Consider the following 19,470-nt stretch of genomic DNA (forward strand, 5'->3'; position numbering starts at 1 on the left):
AATTTAAGTGCAGCAGTACTTAAGTATATTTTATTTAAAAGTAAAGCAGGTTAGAACATCACATTGTTTTTTTTACTGCAAGGATGTCCACTTCTGGCACACAATTCAGAGCAGCTCAGATCCCTTGAACACACGCCCCCAGCCCCTTCTCTCCCCCGCGGCGGGAGCCTGTGTCGCTGGCGCGGACTGGGTGCAGACGGCCCCGCCACCCTCCGGGCCGCGCAGGGGCCCGTGGCGGGGCTGAGCCCAGGCAGCCGAGGCCGAGCCGAGATCGCGGGCTGAGTGGGTCCCCGCGGCACTCACAGGCGACACCCAGCCCCGCGCCCGCACGCCCCGCGGGTGCCTGGCTTCGGGGCCCTGCCGCCGACCCCTCCCGCCTGCCTGCGAGGTACTGGTGAGCCCGCCTCTCCCAAGCGGCGCGTCCCGTGAGCTCTAAGACTTAGTTTGGCGGAAAGGTGGGGAGTGTGGCCGTCACTCTGGTTTGGATTAAGTAAACACCTCGGATGCGTGATGCATGAATGGTGGCAGAGCAGGGGTCGCATTCATTCATGCGTTGGGAAAGAGCTTTTTTTTTTTTTTTTTTTTTTTTGCGATCACAGGAAAGTAGTGCTCCTAGAAAGAGAGAAAAAAATCTATTTGCAAAATCTACAGCAGCCTGAGAAACCACATCAGAGAATACTGATGTTCCACGGCTCTGCCTGCGTGTGGGGGGTGGATACCTCCGGCCTGGGTCTCCAAAGCGCGGCGGTGACCAGTTTTCGGTGCAGTTTTCACATTCTTCGTTTGAGGCATGGCTGTGGAATGCTCCGGCGTGTGTGTGTGTGAGTGTGTTGGGGTGTCGGCGGCGGGGCGGCGGCGGCGGCCCGGCCCGGCCCGAAGGGGTTAAGCGTCGCCGCCGCCCCCTCCGCGGCCGGGTGTAAACAGAGGAGCCTCAGCCTATCATGTCTGGCTGCCGCTCGCAGCCCGAGCCCCGAGCCCGGCGCTGTAACATGATACGCTCCAGACCGAGGCAACTTGGCAGCGCCGGGCTCGGCTCCGCACGGCCACAGCGAGGGCGCGCCGCGGCAAGGTGGGTGAGCGGCTGCGGCGGGTGCCGCGGCCTGGGGCGGACGCGCGGCTCCTCGGCGCGGCTCCTCGCGCGGCTCCCGGCGCGGGTCTCCTCGGTGGCTCGCTCCGGGGCGCGCAAAAGGCGGCGCGGCTCCTCGCGCGGGTCTCCTCGGTGGCTCGCTCCGGGGCGCGCAAAAGGCGGCGGCGGCGGCGGCGGCGGGAGCAGCGGCAGCAGCGGCACCGCTTTTCTCCCCGCCGGTGTCGGAATGGGAGGAGGCTCCGCGCGGGTTTGAAATCGGTGCAGAGGCAACATTAGCATCTGAAATGAGGTGGCTTTTTAACCCCTGAGGGACCAAATTTAAGGATTTAAAAGAGGCGAAGGCTGAACTTTCTCCATTACTCTTCGTCACCCGGAGTGGTGCAGGTAGCCGCGGGCAGAATGGAGTCTTTTGTTCCCGGTATTTTTAATTAGATGGATTTTCTTTTTCTTTTTTTTTTTTTTTATGAGTAGTATACAGTCCGAGCCCATGAGGTAAAGCTGCCTTTTTTTTTTTTTTTTTTCTCTCCCTGCATTCTGTGACTTTTGCGATGTATCTTACCGATTTCGTGGGGGAGCAAATCTTAGCAATAATGATTTTGGATAATTTATGTCTGAAATGTTTAAAAATCTGCATTGAGCTTAAATTAATCAGTCCTTTGGTTCCATTAACTGAAATCCATCATGCTAATTGCTTAATGGGGAAAAAGGTACAAAATAATCTTGCTAATTAAAAGAGCAGTTTTTCGCCTGCGAAATACTTAGTGTGTGCTTTTTGTCGTGAGGGTTTTACAGAGTCGAGTCTCTGAAAGAAATTCAACTTTGCAGTTGTGCTTCGAAGCAGGTTACTCCTGTGGAAAAAGAGTTCGGAATGGTTTGGAAAAACTTGTGCAGTATCTGTTAAAGTTAAAAATCATTTGCCCATTTGTGTGTGTATTTTAATGAAATAAAACAAGGATCGGTGGCAGCTCTCAGAATGAGAAATCACATGTCCTCCCTCTCGTGTGCTAGCGTCTCTATCTCTCTAGAATATCTTATAAATGATATATACAGATATATGTGCCTGTGTCACAAAGTCATTTTGTCTTCTGAAAGCCTAATATAATCAAATTCAGTGCCTTAAGATGGTGTAGTTGAAGATTTGATCCCCTTCCACTAAAGTGGAAATACTTTCAGTAATTGAAAGCAGATTCACGTCTGGAGTTGTACAAGCCAAGGTTTTCATTTTTAAAATAAACCTTTTGTTCTCTGGTTTTAAATGTTTCAGAGATCCATCCAGAGACCTCTGTGTGTTAATTGTTCAAAGTAGTTCTTAAAAAGGATTGAAAATGTCCAGAGAAGGCGTTTTAGAAATGCAGCTAACTTACTAAGCCTCCCTCTAATAGAATATTTTAGTGTAGCATATACTGTCAGTGCCCCACATTTTGTTTCTGTAATGCATAATTTCATAATGCATCTGTAATGTTCAAACCACCAAAACCCCAAACAGAGTCCATGTGATTTCAGAGACTGAAAACTTGAGAAATTTTGGTATTATCCATTTTGTCCTGTGATTTACACAATTTGATGAGAAATTTGAAATTCAGTATAAAGTATGTTTACTTTAAGAAGATTATACGTGAACTAATCGACTGAAACTTAAAAAAGAAAAATACATGATTGGAGGTTGCTAACCTGCTTCCTGTCTCATCTTTGGGGGCTGAGTGTTAAAGGCTTAAAAAAATTGACTATTAAAGACTGAAATTAGGATACATTTTAGACAAAGAGGGAGTCACTTGATCTCTTATTAGCTTCGAAGATAGAGAAGAATGGAGATGTATAAGAGCATCACCTTCCTGCTTCAGGATGTGAAATCTAAAATAAACTGTAATTATAAGGAAAAAGTTTAAAGAGTTGTACTTTTAACAATAACAGTTGAGACCAGGGAAAAAAATAGGAAGGATTATTCTTGAATGTTTTTAAATTACTAGTTTCTTAACCTGTTATATTGATCATTAATAAAACGTGAACAGCATAACATGGCAGTTGGATTTCTTAGGAACTACTTGATAGCTGTGTATTTTACCTTGTCTCCTAGTCTTTCTGATAATCATTTGAGTACATTATAATAGATAGGAAGTGAATAACTTCATCACAATTAAAAGGATATTTAAATCTTGTTATTATTTCTCATCCACAAGTTCTTCTTGTAAGATATCAACATTCCAAATATTCATCTAATCTTTACCAAATAAAATCTTAGTTTTGGCTGCGTTGCATCACGACTCTTAGATATCAGTGGCCTAGTGTGTGGCATAATAGAATTTAGTTCTCAAAGATTTAGAAAAAGAAAAGTGACTTAGCATGGACCCTTACCGTGTACAGATGTCCGGACACAGATTTTCAGTGTAACATCCTTGTCTGAACATTTAAACTAACCCTTTTTGTGGCTTCTGTTTACTGTTAGTTCTTATATCCTTACATTTTTTACTTGGGAAAGGGGTGCACAGGATCTTCTGTCATCTGAAATAATACATTCAATTTATCATGGGACTCCTGTCTTTCATAATGCAGGCAAGTGGCAAAGGAGGCACTGTCTAAATACAGTGATCTTGATAATTAATGCCATAAAATAGATTAAAATGCTGTATTCCAGGTATTCATTTCCTTAAAAGGGCCACCAGAACAGCGTTGCTAAGCACCCGTCACCACTGCAAGTAACAGAAAATGACCCAAATTAAAGAACCTGTTCTAAGCTGTATTCTTGCATTTTCTAAAGTGCATTTCAAAAGGTTTAACAAGACTCATTCAATTAGTGGAGAAAAAGGATCTATTTTCAGCTCTGATCAGCAATTAAGAGATTGGGCTTTGGAACATCAGTTTTTTATGTTTATAATTTATTTTGTTTCCTAGGTTTTACTTCAACTAAACAATTGTGAGTGGAGATTTTTAACAAACTACCTTTCTAGTAATCCAGATGTAAATGCTAAAAGCAGGACAATATATTTGCTTACAAATTCTACCTAATTTTTTAAAAATTAACTTTTCCTCATTTTTAAAAAGTTTAAATTTTACACTAATATGGTATATTACAGCTTTACTGTAGATTTCTTACGCTGAAAATATATATGTATATGTGAGTAGATGCATATATGGGTTGAAGCATGACCATAATTATTCTGAGTTAGTGTAGATTATGAATACCTTCCTACCTAACACTTGAGAAATCGAATATTCTTTTTTATGGATATTTAATATTATGAAAATGGTACCATCTGGGAGATAGAGTGATATGTTGAAGTAAGAAATAAATTTAAAAATTGGGGAGAGTATTTTTTTTTTTTTAACCTCTACAGTGAACTGTATAAACCCTTCTAGGTTTGACCAGAACTTCTAAATAGTTATGGTTAAAAACCTAAGTCACTATCAGAGTGTTTACTGAGTTGTGTCTCCCAGTGACCTGATTCTTGGCTAACACAACAGCACTCACAAAAACAAGTTGTGAACTTCCTGGCAGAAGGATATGGAATGGAAGGATAGGGACTGTTAGAGGAATAGGAGAGTGGAGCAAAAGGATTCCCAAAGGTTCAGATTAGGATTATTGGCAAGACTTCTGCTGTATCACATTGATCTGGACAAGTCTGAAGCGTATAAATATAGATTTTACGTTATTAATCGTAAGTGCTGCTTTGGCTATAATCTTATGTGAAGTGATTCCATATCCTGGAACACTGAATATTTTAAAGCCAAAATAACACTTATTCTTTCTTCTAAAAGAGATAGTTTACGTTAGAAATTGGTTACATTTAGATTTATCAGGTTGTTTGGCATTACAGATTTCTCCAGCAAGAGGTAATATAAAATAAATAAAATTTGTATGACTCATTGAAATTTTCTCTAGAACAAAAAGTTATTACAATTCACATTTATGTCTTCAGCCTTTTAATCTGAATTGAAGTCTCATTTTAGGTACTTGGAATGCATAGTTTGTTTTTGACATATCAAACTTTATTTTTCCTCCTACAGAATAACCATAATGGCAAGTAGATATTATATGTGTTTGAAATGGTATGTATTTCAATATTTAAGAAGTCAGTTGTTTAAAAATTGATTTTCATATGTTGGTTTTGGTTACAAACCTAACTGTTGTTCAATTACAAATCCTCCCCTTAAGTTTTGAAATATTTACTCTAAATTTTTACTATGTCAGGTTGAAAATAACTCCCTCTAATTTATGCCATAGATGTTAGTGGTTGTGAATTAATTTCACAAGAGAAGAAGAATAATTAAAAAGAACGCACAGATATTTAAGGCTGAATTGCATTTCAATAATAGATACATTTAGGAAATCACATGCTTTAGTATTTAAAATAAAAAGTTTCTTAAATGTTGTTCTCTTCCTTTGATGTTAGACAATGTTTGTCATAAACGTCTTGTTTTGTATAGTTAAAAGGCAGAATGTATTATAAAGAATACCAGAATGACTAATATAGAACCGAAAATAATTTAGTTTTTTTTCTAGTTATATATACTAACAAACTTTTTGAGAATTTAAAATGATATAGAAGTCTTAATAAATTCTTTTGGCGTTAGTTTGTGCATGACATCCTTTTGCCTTAGTCTTAAATGTTTCCAGCAGGAAAGGAGAGGACCTGCTGTCTAGAGACCTGTAAAATGTAGTATGGAACACATTTTATGCCTTTTCTTTTAAATAAAACAAAATTACCTTATACAACAAATTTAACATTGTTAACCTTTTATAATTATTTAACCATTATTTCATTTTACCTCCTGCTTAAAAGTTGAACATTAGTGGAGTAGACACCTGGCTGTGCTCTTAAAAGTTTATTTGTCTTTCAATTCCTGTGATAGTAGGGGGCAGTACATCTCCTTAATTATCTTTGTTCAGGGAAATGCTGAAAGGCCAGGGTAGTTAAACAAGGCCATTTGGATTTGTGAGGTCGAAGTGAGATGCAAGGAAAGTGGTTAAATGCATTATCATCTTATTGAGCCCATCATCAGTAAAGTGACCTTGACGGAGGTGGAAAAAGCCATTTGGTCATTTTTATGACAGCCACCCCTGTTTGTTTTATCACTGACAGATTTTTACATATTGCTTTATCTATTTCCTTCTTTTTGTTTTCCTATATTATTTTCTCTCATTATAGATTATCATTGTGAAGATGAAAACTAAAATGATGGTAGATTTTTAATGATGGTAGATTTTCCTTCAGAAGTTTATTTCATATATTCACATATATATATTCCATATGTATGAAAATATATATATTCTATATATTTATGGAAATATCCCTTCATTAGAAATTAAAGTGATCAGACTAGCTGACCATTCTGTTATTTGCTTTTAAGGGTCTTTTAATGATGATGATTAGTCTCTTTGCAAAGAAGCTGCAATTCTACTACTTTTCAAATTGTTTTTTAAGCTATTAAGAGGAAAGACTTGCCAACTTCAGTTTTAGCAGTGGGAATAATGTTTGTTTTAACAAGTGCCTAAGTATGTTTACATGAAGGTTATTTAAGTTTTAGTAGTTCTATTGCCGCTGTTCTAGTCATCACTTCCCTTAAGAAGTTAAAACAAAGTCTTAAGATTTATAGTTTATATTTCTCAACTTTATGGCCAATATTTTCCTTGTGATGTATTTTATACCAACTCTAATAAAATGAAATTCTTGCTTAAATATTTGAACAAGTATTGTTCAATAAGAGGAAGAGTTTTATTAAATGTAGTACAAGATCTAACCTTTTTGGAAACTCCAGTTACAGCAATTAAGTGCTGCACACAAGATTTTGTTTTCCTAGACAAAGCTGTCAAACATTACTGATTAGAATTTAGCTTGTGCTTTACTTTTTACTTCATTGTTTTATGTTACAATCAATCAGAGCTAAATACAAATCTTATCATAAGAAAGAAAAAGTTGGCCCATTAACAAAATACCTAAAATGTTATTTCAAGCTTTATTGGAGATGGAGCTATCTCCTTATCATTGTGCTATGAATTATGTAACACTAAAATCTCAGGAACTCAGAATCACCAAAAATAGTTCCTTCAGGAGAGTCACATTTTTTGATGGCAAAGGATTTATTCCCTTGACTTCATATTTAAAAAAACCAACATATTGCATTGTCATATGTTTAAAATGAGTTTTAAACCCCTCCCATCTCCCATTCTACCCACCATCGGGGGCCTAAATTCAGCCACTTTTCATCTCTTACTTTGAGTCTGCTTCATTAGTTTTCCACCCTGGTTGCCCTGCCTTCTGTCTGTATCTTTAATCCAGCCTCCTTGCTGTCATTACAGTTGTCATCCTGATTGGTGTTTTATCAGACCCTTCAGGATCTCACCTCAAACCTCCATTGCTCTTTTCTGCGTACCTTTTCACCTGTGCTACAACACTTTGGCTTGTCTGTGTTAGGCCTCTTCTTACCGTCTCACAGATCTTTCAAGAATCTACTTGCATGGCATTTCTTCTCTGAAGCCCTTCCTGACTGCCTGAGGGCGAAGCTGACTTCTCTTCTTCTATACTTCCATTTCACCCAATACATATTTCTGTTACAGCACTTACCACATTATACTGTAATCATTTGTTTACATTTCTCTCTCCTCTGTGAGGGGACAAGTTCTTTCAGGTCACAACTGTGTCTTAATCACCTTTTTATGTACCAGCACTAAGGACAATACTGAGAAAATAATATTCAATAAATGTTGAGTGCTTATTGAATGAATATATTAAATATAATTTAATTTCTTGGTGACAGAAAGTCATCATTATGAACATCATTTATTTTACTGTTCTGTGTTAAAATATGAGAGTTTGCTCAGGAGCTGTTGAGAGGTATCTCCAGTCTAAGGGGACCCATATTGGCAATGCCTACTATTATTGTTATCTCACATTTTTGAGTCCTTACTATGCTAAATGTCTTATACGTAGCATTTTGTTTTCTCACCACACCCCTTTAAGAAGGAATCTCCCATTTTACTCATGGGGAAATTGTTACTTATTTAGGTTGAGTAAGTTCAAGGTTACAGAGATATTAGGTAGTGAACAGTGATATGTAGGCCACACAATGTGATTCCAAACCTCTGCTTCTAAATATCACACTCTCTTTTATTAAGAATTACAGGAACAGTCCCAAGTACCAGAGCAGGTGTAATTTTTTGCACCAGGGATTGAACCCACAGGTGCTTAACCACTGAGCTGCATCCCCATCCCTTTTTAATATTTTATTTAGAGACAGGGTCTCACTATGTTGCTTTGGGCCTCACTATGTTGCTGAGGCTGGCTTTGAACTGGCAATCCTCCTGCCTCAGCCTCCCAAGCTGCTGGGTTTCCAGGCGTGTGCCATCACGTCCAGCTCCACTGGTGTAATTTTTAAGTGGATTTTCATTTTCTTCCCTTGTTATGATACTGTCATGTTGTACTTCTTGTTACTCTGTCATCAAACAACCAAGATTATTTTTTGTTGTAATTTATTCATAAAATAGGAATAAACAAGTTCTGAGTTAAAGCTTCTACTCAGAGTGAATCTTATTAATTTTATTAGTTTTGGCTTCTTGGAAGCCTTTTTTGGCCTAACATACATTTCTTTGAATTTTTATTCAAGTAAGACTTTTGGATAGTTGTGTACCAATTACATGGTAGATGTTCCAGTGAAGCAAAATGTTAATTTTCACAAAGTCTTTTTTAAAAAGTTTAATGAATCATAGTGTAAATTTGAATGAAAAATATGCTAAAGTTGCATGAGCATGAGAATGGTTAACTTAAAACTTACACATGTTACTAAAGATACTTCTGACAGAAATAGACACACATATACACATACCACCACATTGGATGTCATATTTACACCGCATATTTTATATGTGGAGAAACCAAGGCCTAATAATAGTTAACACGTATTGAGTATTTAGTAAAAGCTCTTTTCTATGGTAAACCCTTTATAGAGATACTATTTCATTTATAGAACAAATCATGGAGTTTAATAATTTTATAATCCCCATTTTAAAGGTAGGGAAATGGAGGCACAGAAAAGTTGAATAAGTTGTTAATTAGAGATAAAGCCAGGATTTGAACCCAGGGGAATTAAGTCTGCTCCTTTCTCCTATGGGAATGGTTGGAAAGCACCATATCATTCTACCGAGAAGTAATGGGCCCCAGGATCCCTCCAACACCTAGTATGTAGCAAGCTATTTATGAAGTAAAGCTTATTCCTCAATTTATTGATGAGAAAATCGAGGCTTAAATAGATTAAATAATTTGCAAAAGGTTTTTGAACTACTAAATTACAAAATGAGCTTAGGAACTCAGGTTTGTCCTGTTCTCAAATTTATGTGCTTCATTACTGAATTTAGCATCCTGTGTAGAAGTCAAATTAGGATTTGTTCTGACTTTAGTTTTAACTTGGCTTTACATAGATCTCTAACACCAGTATACAGCCTTTCATAAACATTGTAACCACTGAATGTTACAAAGATTTCTATATTTGATTAAGGCAAATCATTTAATTTGTCGAGAGCTACTTAGGAGGGAATATGTGTTTTGTATTCTGTTTTTGTTTTTAATCTTTAGATTTTCCTTTAGTGAGGCATGATCACAAGTGATCATCTGTGGTATGGCTAATGTCCGCTCTTTGATTAATATCCAGCAATGATTAGCATCATTGATTAGAAAATTAGTAAATTATGCATTTATTGACACTTCTATTCCCCTTTTAATGGCTTGTTTATTTAACTGATGGCTAATGTTTTCACTATTAAAGGCTATTAACTCATCAAAATGGTATATATTGAACCTAGCAAAATGATAAATTGTGTTTGTATTTACTCCTTTGTGCCTAAGGCTAATCTATTGGTGGTCTTGTTTTTCACAGTTTTGCTTTGCTAAGAGCTTCTACATAGGAAGTCAAATTAGTAACGTTATTATTTGATGGTGTGACCTTGGAAAAGTTGCTTAACTTTTCTGGATTATACCTGGAATAGAAGGGGAGTAAACCAGATCAGTGAATTCAGACAATGAGGTTTTTTGTAAAAGTTCTGTAGAGTTTCTTCAAATGATTAAAAATTGTTGAAAAAAATCATATTGCAAATGATATAAAAAAACACTACATGAACAAGTAAAACAATGTATTTTTACATTTTGTGCTATTGGGTTAGCTTATTTTTACATGCGGGTCCTGCTTTTTCTGTGCTCATTTTGTATTTTTTGTTAAGGTGTCCTTGGTTTGGGAAGATGGGTTTTATCTGCTGACTTTTTGTTGATTCAGCTTGCCTAAGAAATAGGAAGAAGGGGCATTCCCTGCAGAGGAACCTTAGGAAAGGAGTAAAACTTTACCAGCATTCAGAAAAATGGTTAATATGCTGTGAACTTCCTATGCTTGCTACATGGTGTCTTTGGTTTTAATTGAGAGTCTGAAAATGAAGGAGATTGTCCTCATTAGGAATAGATTATTATTATTCCCAATGTCATTATAGTACCATTAACCATAATGTTTTGGAAACTACTCTTTTGAAATGGAGTTTTTTGAAAGTCACAAATAAAAATAGTTCTTATTGTATAGGCATGCCTCATTACTTACCTTCCTCACAGGCTTGACTAACCAACATTTGGCTATTTCAAAAAATTAGATCAATTCTCAAGAGAATATTTACCACAGTTAATTATATTCAGAAAAAGAATAATGCTAAAAGCCTGTGGGGCCTTTTTGAAAGAGAAATTTCAGTGGTTTTTGGAGAAATGACTGTTTCTTTTGAAAAAAATAACTCTGGAGTTGGCCACTTTGAAGACAATAATAATTATCTGGGTGAATTACAGTATTTTTAAGAGTTTGGTGACAATACCTTATGGCCCTTTTTCATGTCACAGTTAAGAATTGAGTACAATGGTGTCCCTCTTGGGCAGAATAATGAAATTTAGAAATTCATAATTTTATAGTTGTTATTAAAGTATAATTATTGATATTATACAAGATTCATAGCCTTTTTAAACTAGTAAGGTCTATGAATATATGATAATATTTTTTATTTCTTTAAAGTGTATTTAAGCTGGGTGTGGTGGAATATGCTTGTGATTGCAGTGACATGGGAGGCTGAGGCAAGAGGATCATTAAGTTCAAACTGAACAACTTATTAGTGAGGCCCTAAGAAACTTAGCAAGACCCTGTCTCAAAATAAAAAAGGGCTGGGAATGTGGCTCACTGGTTAATATCCCTGGATTCAATCCCTGGTACCAAATAAATAAAGTACATTTTAATTTCATGAATATTACATTTCATACAAAAAGCAAAGTTCAGTCTTCCAAGTTAGGAACAGGGAAGTCGATGTGCAAAGTCTTCCATAAATTAAAAAAAAAAAAAAGTATTTGCTTTCATACTCAGATACCAGTATAAACTTCTGATTTGATAAAATGCTTGTTAATTCACTGATTAATATTATAAATCAATACTGACTACTAGTTCAGTTTCTCAGGAGCAAGGCATTAGAATTGTAAACTTATTCTTTTCACTTCTGTTAAAGCAGAATATGAGTAGAATTAAATAGTCAACATTTTAAAATTATATCTATGGAGGCAGAAAATTGATAGTATCTTTTCAGTTAAAAATATAAACTTGTGTATATTGTAAAATTCTTCCCTAGCCTCTCTTTCCAGGAATATCTCAATTAGTAATAACAAGATGTGTACTTCTAGATGCCTTGGGTATACTTAAAACTCTAATAAGGTATTGCACTGGAAGGAGACCTCTCAAAGATTTTATTAATTTCTGTAGTGTGAAAGTGGAAACACTTTTGAGACAGAGATCACCAGTTCTGAATTCTGATAAAATGATAGGTCATCACCATGTTCCTAAGAGAGAGCACCTTAAAATTGAACAAAAGAAAACTTGAGTATATTGAATAGTTTCTTCATTTCTTGAGTTAATCATTAATAAAATTGTTTTTATTAGCCTTTTTTGTTTAACCAAATTCTGTGTCACTTACCCTTTTATGATTTTTTTTCAAACAATCTGATGAAATGCCAGTGTCCCAGAGCTTGTTTCACATTGCCAAGATATACACCACCCATGAAAATAAATATACTTTCATGGGCAAAAATACTAGAGTTCTATTCATGGGAAGGATATACATCAACCACATGTTAGTGGTTGTCTATGAAAAAATGGAAAGAAAGAAAAGAGGGATAGAACAGGCGTGCTGTGGATATTATCTTTGTGACATTTTATTTCATTTAGATAAGGCATGATATCTAATTTTTCAGTTATTTATGATATTGTTCTGTGCATGCTATTTATCACACAATCCTTATATCTCTTAAATGTAAGAACTGGTTGGGCGTGGTGACTCATACCTATAAATTCCCAGTGGCTTGAGAGGTTGAGACAAAGGTCAACTTCAGCAACTGAGCAAGGCCCTAAGCAACTTGATACCCTGTCTCAAAATAAAAAGCAAAAAGGGTTGGGGATGTAGCTCAGTGGTAAGAACCCTTGGGTTAAATCTCAAGTACCAAAATAATAATAATAATAATAATAATAATAATAATAATAAAGTAAGAGCAGAACTGTTCCATTCCATGCATTCCTGTGAAGTTGTTAGTGTCAAATCTGATTTCTATTGGGAGGGGTGATTCTAGGGATTGAACTCAGGGGCACTCGATCACTGCGCCACATCCCCAGCCCTATTTTGTATTTTACTTAGAGACCAGGTCTCATTGAGTTGCTCAGCATCTCACTTTTGCTGAGGCTGGCTTGGAACTCATGATCCCCCTGCTCAGCTTCCCAAGCTACTGAGATTACAGGTGTGCACCATCACACCCAGCTTTAAATTTGATTTCTAAATAACATTTTTAAACCTGGTAATCATTTAATTTTAAATCATTATACTAAGTCATGGTTAGTGTAGCAATTTTTTCTTTTTCTCTAAAATTAGAAATCAATATATAATATTTAAACAGTTTATTTTAGGAATTTGTTAGTTTCTTAAAATAGATTCATAAAATTAAAGAAATTACTCAGCATCTATTAAAATCCTACTATGTGCCACCTGGTAACCTTTATTATTCTATTCATAATCATATAATTATGAGCACATTTAAACTAATTTCTTCCCATTTGTATATATACTCTATCAGTAATCAAGGACTTTTGATTTTACAAACCATATTTTTTGGATCTACTTATTGTCATGTATGTAATCAACAATCATATTTCATAAAGTCTTGAGTTCAAAAAGACAAGTTATCTTGCTTGGGCATCACCTTAATCTTTTCTCTCTCCTCAGAAAATCATAAGGTCACATGAAATAAATATTTCTTATGGACAAGTGACAGAAGTCATTTCAGGCAGAGATGGGCACGAGTGAGTTCTAAAAGGTGCCATGTTTAAAGTATGTTTGAGAAAATATCAGATAACCTACTTTGAACAGGAAGTTCATGAAAGGGAATTTTGTAAGATAAAGCTAGAAAAGTTGGTGAAAGCCAGGATATGGAGGACTTGAATTTCAGATAAAAGTGTTCAGATATTCATTTGGGGATCCACTGGAAATTTGGCATGGAACACAGTCACATGATACAGTGTGTTTGGGGGAAGATCTCTGATAGAATGTAGTTAGAGGGATTATAACAGGAGCTCGTGGAAGTGGAGAAACCAGCAATGGGCTTTTCCTATTATTATTTTCAATTCATGACTTACTCTTAAATTTTTTATATTTTGTAGTTTATCAATCCACGAAAGCATCCCAGTAGCAGGGACTTCTAGTCACTGTGGTTTCCTCAGAGCCTAGAAGGTGCCTGGCACATGAGTGATGCGTAGTGACTACTGGTTGACTGGATGAATGAGCACACCAAGATCCCAGAACATCAAGTGATATTTAGAGTTTTACACAGCTGAAATAGCGACAGACCCAGAATTAAAAACTATCTGACTTGCAGTTTGGTTTTGCATTACTTGCTAAGCTTTCATACAGGTTATTTTCAATCCCATAGCTTTCTCTTCCCTCCCTGTCAACTCTTAGCCTAAATTTTTCTCATTTCTTCTAGCAAGTGATTGCTAAGTATCTCTTATCTTAGTACTGACACCCTCCTCTGAACTTTTAATGGATTGCATTTATATACAGATAAATGGGTTAATTTATTTATTTTATCACTCCTTTTGGATGGCATATTCAAGATCTGAGACAATTTTTGGGATTTTGCTGCTTTGGTTGTTTTATTTTTTAGCAGTTCTCCTCTCTCAGAAGAACTATACCCCAACACCTAAGTAGAGAAGATTGTCGACTGACTTTCCAACTTCAAGCTTGTCTTTTAGTTCAAGTTCTTAAGAAGTTATAAACATACAGTTAAAATTATTTTTGTCAGATTGGTAAAGAACCACTTAAAGTTTACTATCTATTTTTATAATAGTTGAAATAAATAGAAAAATGAAAATTTTAAGGTTTCTCAAGCTCTCTAAAGTTATAGTCTTATGAATTAAAGTTCGTCATTTTGCAGTTTAAAATTAATAGGAAAAAATGCAAAGTATTCTTCTGTTTGATTCTGAGAGAGCACCTTGAAATAAGATGCCCATAAAGCAAATTATTGTGTGAAACCATTATAAAACCCATGAAATGATCCCCTATTATCATTGTCTGGATTTTACAGTGATAATGCATTAGCCATTGCACCTATTGCCCATATATTGCTTTATTTTAGTAGAACAGTGGTGAAATACTTTAATCCAAGTCATCTCTCTTATGAATATATTCCTAAAAAATGTAATTCATTATATGTAAGAAAGGTCCTTATTAAGATTAATAAAACATTAAGTAATCTTCAACAGAATGAGAAATTGCCATACGTATAAACATCTAAAATTGTTAGTGAAACATTAGCATTCTTTTTTATGGGGGGAGGGGTTTACCAGGATTGAACTCAGGGGCATTCAATCACTGAGTCACATCCCCAGCCCTCTTTTATGTATTTTATTTAGAGACAGGTCTTACTGAGTTGGTTAGGGCCTCACGTTGCTGAGGCTGGCTTTGAACTCATGATCTCCTACCTCAGCCTCCTGAGCCACTGAGATTACAGGCATGCTGGACCATGTCCAGCTGCTCATTAGCATTTTTTTTTTTTTTTTTTGCGGTGGTGGTGCTGGGGATTGAACCCAGGGCCTTGTGCATGCTATGAAAGCACTCTACCCACTGAGCTGTATCCCCAGCCCCCTCATTAGCATTCTTTAGAGATGTTTCCATCATAGTTGGAAAAAATACTATATTTATGAAATAATGTTTCTCCAAAATATGAAACTCATCCATAAATCAAAGTTTTGAAATCACTATATTAGAAGTTTTCACTTATAACCTTATTAACCTTTTAAATGCTTAATGGCATTTTGCATATAATAAATATGCTTTTTTGTTTGTTGAATTAGAAACTTAAACTATGTCTTTCCTCACCTCCTAAATGATCAGTATTCCTTACCTAAGTGTGTTTACTCTTGATGCTTACTCCCTGAATTAACTATGTTTTAGTCTTAGAAGGTCTTTTGGCATAATATAGAGACAAAATATCTGTGATGATATTAAGTTTTGTTGGGAAGTGGGGTAGGAGAAGGGTATATTTGTTAGTAACTCAAAACCTAAGTTGAGTAAAATACCTAAATCTATTAGTTAATTTCTAGCATTTTTTTTTTCTTATGGGAAGAGTGAGCACAGTAAAATAAATGTTTGTAGTTTTATATTAGTTACTAATATAAAACATTAAAAAATTGGGGAATTATGAACTAAATGTCTCCTCAAATTTTATATGTGGAGAAACCTAATCCCCACTGTGAGGGTATTTGTACTTGGGGCCCTGAGGGTGTGGTTAGGTCATAAAAATGGAGACTATGGATGAATTTAATGTCCTTAGAAAGGAGAGAGCTCTCCCCACTTCCACCATTTGGGGACACAGTGGAAGACAGCTGTCTCAGAACTAGGAAGCTGGTATTCCCTAGACCTGAGATCTGTTGGCTCTTTGAGCTTGGATTTCCCAGGCGCTAAGTACTAGGAGCAAAGAATTGTTTTTTGCAGCCCATCTAGTTTATGGGAATTTGTTACAGTAAATGGAACTGACTTCTACATGGGACAAATAAATAAATGTTAATTCCAAAATCTTAGGGAATTAAAAAGCACTCTTTCCAGCTATTTATAACAATTATATACTGCTACAACATTCAGTTAAATTTAATAAATATTTATTGAGTACCTATGTGTTTGACATCAATGCTTTATTATAATATATAAGAAATTGACTAATATCATACAGTGTAGCAAGAAAGTAAAAGAAGCAACAGTTTTCAAAGTGGTATACTTTTGTAATATTTTAATATTAACCAATAAAAATAAAATGTTTAAGTTTTATAGTTTTTATATTTTTATTGACAATATTTTGTTCTATATTTTATCTTAGAGGCCAAAATGTAGATCCAGGGCTCATTTCTATATTAAACTTTAATAAACATAGATAAAGCTAAATTATTATTGAAGGCTGAAACCAAAATACAGTATGATTTTGAACAATAGTGTTAGACTGGTAAGGTGATAGTTTATTTTAAATTCCAGTGTAAATTTACCAAAGAATGTATGAAAACAAAACAGAACAAATATACTATGTGGGTCCAAGAAAAGATGAAATTCTTTATTAACTAACTTATTTTTAAGGCATTTGAAGATCTATTAGTTCCCTTGGGCTACTGTAACAAGTTGCCACAAGCTACACTGCTTAACATAAGGGACATGTATTCTCTCATAATTTAGATGTCTGAAATCATGATGTCAGCCGGCCATGCTTCCACTGAAGGTTCGAGGGAAGAATCCTTCCTTTCCTCTTCCAGATTCTAGTGGCTCAGACATTCTTTGGCTTGCTCCCTCCAATCTTTCCCTCCATCTTTATGTGATCTTCTAGCATCTGTGTTTCTTTCCTCATATTAGTATTTTCTCATCTTGCAAATACACCAGTTACTGGATTTAGGACTCACCCTCATCTGCTATGGCCTACCTTAACTGATAAAACCTGTAAAGACCTTATTTCCATGAAAAGGCCATTCTGTGGTTCTGTATGTACATAAATTTGGTGGAGATACTTTTCAAGTTGCTCCAGTAACAGAAGAAAGTGAAAAATGGTTTTCTTTCCTGTCCTCGGGCTTTTGCTTTCCCATTCCTTAGTGTTTTCAGATGTGTAAGAATTGAATGTCTATGCCTTCACACTGTTCTTTTTTAAGACTTTTAATTCACTAAAACTGACTTAGGTTTCTTTTAAGAGTCTTACATTATGGGAAATTTCAGTAAGAGAGCCATAGTCTTCAAAATTTCCTATTCAATCATGGGGGAAATTAAAATTTAGTTTTATGCTTCTTTCATATTTCAGAATTTGAAAAACTAGAAAGAAAAATTATTGAGACTGCCATACTTTAGGTTTAGTACTCAGTGTAGTTATAAACCTCCTAACTGTAAACTGAACATCTTAGAGTATGCTGTCATTATGTTTGTCATTCATTATGATAAAGTTTCTGTGAATATGGTTTATTGCCTATCAATTTCCCTTTAAGTTTTGAACTTGTAAGCCATTATTGAAAAAAGAAAGAAGTGATACAAATGAACTTGGTAATTATCAACAAAATGTTTGTAATTTATTTTTAAAATTTTCCTTTGCTTGTGATTTTAAGTGGTAAAATTGAAACAGCCATACATGCCAGAAAATAAAAATATTTTTAAAATAAACTACATTTTAATAAACACAAATTATTTCTATAGGTGAATGAACAGTTATCTAGGTCACAACTTCAAGAGTTTTATCATCATCTTTCAAGACAATAAATGATACACTGAAGTCTAAAGTGTTATATTCTCAAGAAGTGATGGATGAGTTCCTTTCCTGAGAGCAGCTATTGGTTAATTAGATATGGGAAGGGTGCTTGCCAGGTGGAGGTTGCAGACAGAGAAAAGCTTCAGGCATATATTGTACCTGGTTAATAACTCAGCTTTGAGTCAGTCCTTTCAGTAGAGGAGTCACTGTGTGAATTATAATAACATGGAATACAGTCAAAACCCTTCTCTATGAAACACCCTGTAAAGATCCAGTCTTGTGGTTGGTGTTAGAGTGAGCTGTGCCTCTTGGTGGGTGGATGGAGTTGAAGAATGGAAAGTTCTGAATCAGGTTTCTTACCAGTTTGTCGTGTTCATAGATGGGGATCACCTCCTGAGAGTTCTCATTCAGACATAAGAAAACAACCACTTATCTCCCAAATTCCTTGGTTTGCAGTGGGAGGAGGAAGAATGGATGATTATCTTACCTATAAAACTTAAATTCATAATAGTTGTTAAATATATGAAAACCTTTTGCCACATTAATGGTGTTTTTTTCAGCTGAGACAACAAATGGCAAAGCATTAAGCACATTTCTCATAGTTTTTTTAAAAATCAAAAGTTACTTTGTTAATTTGTTCCTATACAATTAGGATACTCAGTATATTTGGCCATGGTCAGATTTCTAAATACACATCTATCTTTAAAAAGAATGGTTTGTAATGAGAGATCACACAGAGTTTTTTCAGTTCTGGATTTCTTCTATTGTATTTTACATTCACAAGTAACATATCTGTTTTCTAGTGTCTACTATATTATGATTGGCCAGGATTATGTTCTTTAGCTAATGCTGTGTGGAAATCTTCCTGATGAAAAAATGAAACATTCCATTTTTATGATCTACTTTTTTAGTTATGTTAATTTGTTTGGTAGTAAATAGCCTAACTTGGCATCATATTAATTTTAGAAAATTCTCTTTAAACATTCGAGTAGGCTTTGTACCCATAAGTTCTTTGATTTTTTTTCCCCCAGAAGCCTTTTAAGTAAATTGAAGATGAGAAATTGTATATGTGTGCTTTGGGTGATTAACATTATACTTTTTTTGTTTCCAATACTAATGATCACTAGTCTTTCTATATTTTGAACTATTGGCCAAATATTCCAATCTGAAAAACTAAACTAAAATAAGTAATTTAAAATAAAGATGAAGCTGGCCATGGTAGCATGTACGTGTAGTTCCAGTTACTCTGGAGGCTGAGGTGGGAGAATCACTTGAGACCAGGAGTTCCAGACCAGCCTGTGCAACATAGTTTTTAAAAAAAAATACATGAATAAATAAAAATTACAGTAAAATCATTGATAAGTAAATCAATGATGATGAGACAAGTTTAGGATATCTTTCATATAACTGAAGGTTCATCAACTAAACTTAAAGTTTATTTAGGCTTATCGCCAGTGAAAGATGCAATAAGTTATTTTATTTATTTATGTATTTATTTTTGTGGCAGTAGGGATTGAACTCAAGGATTCTCTGTCACTGAGGTACATCTCCAGGCTTTTCTTTTTGGGGTTGGGGTTG

The 19,470-nt window shown here is 35.5% G+C and overlaps 1 protein-coding gene across 13 annotated transcripts in view; it reads left to right on the forward strand.

Moving 5' to 3' along the window:
• The window catches only part of TENM3 (teneurin transmembrane protein 3), a 1,088,270-nt gene that overhangs the window by 757,814 nt on the left and 310,986 nt on the right, over window positions 1-19,470 (forward strand). The window contains exon 1 of one of the 13 annotated variants that reach the window (XM_079141834.1): window positions 973-1,069. The exons of 10 other annotated variants lie outside the window; for them this stretch is intronic. Coding sequence is in view for 1 of the 3 variants with exons in the window: in XM_079141833.1 (XP_078997959.1) it covers window positions 1,487-1,505 (19 nt within the window). In the remaining 2 variants the exon portion in view is untranslated. 2 more of the 13 variants (XM_079141833.1, XM_079141835.1) reach the window with 2 other exon arrangements.

Source organism: Sciurus vulgaris (assembly GCF_902686455.1).
Source record: "Sciurus vulgaris genome assembly, chromosome: 5".
NCBI lineage: Eukaryota > Metazoa > Chordata > Mammalia > Rodentia > Sciuridae > Sciurus > Sciurus vulgaris.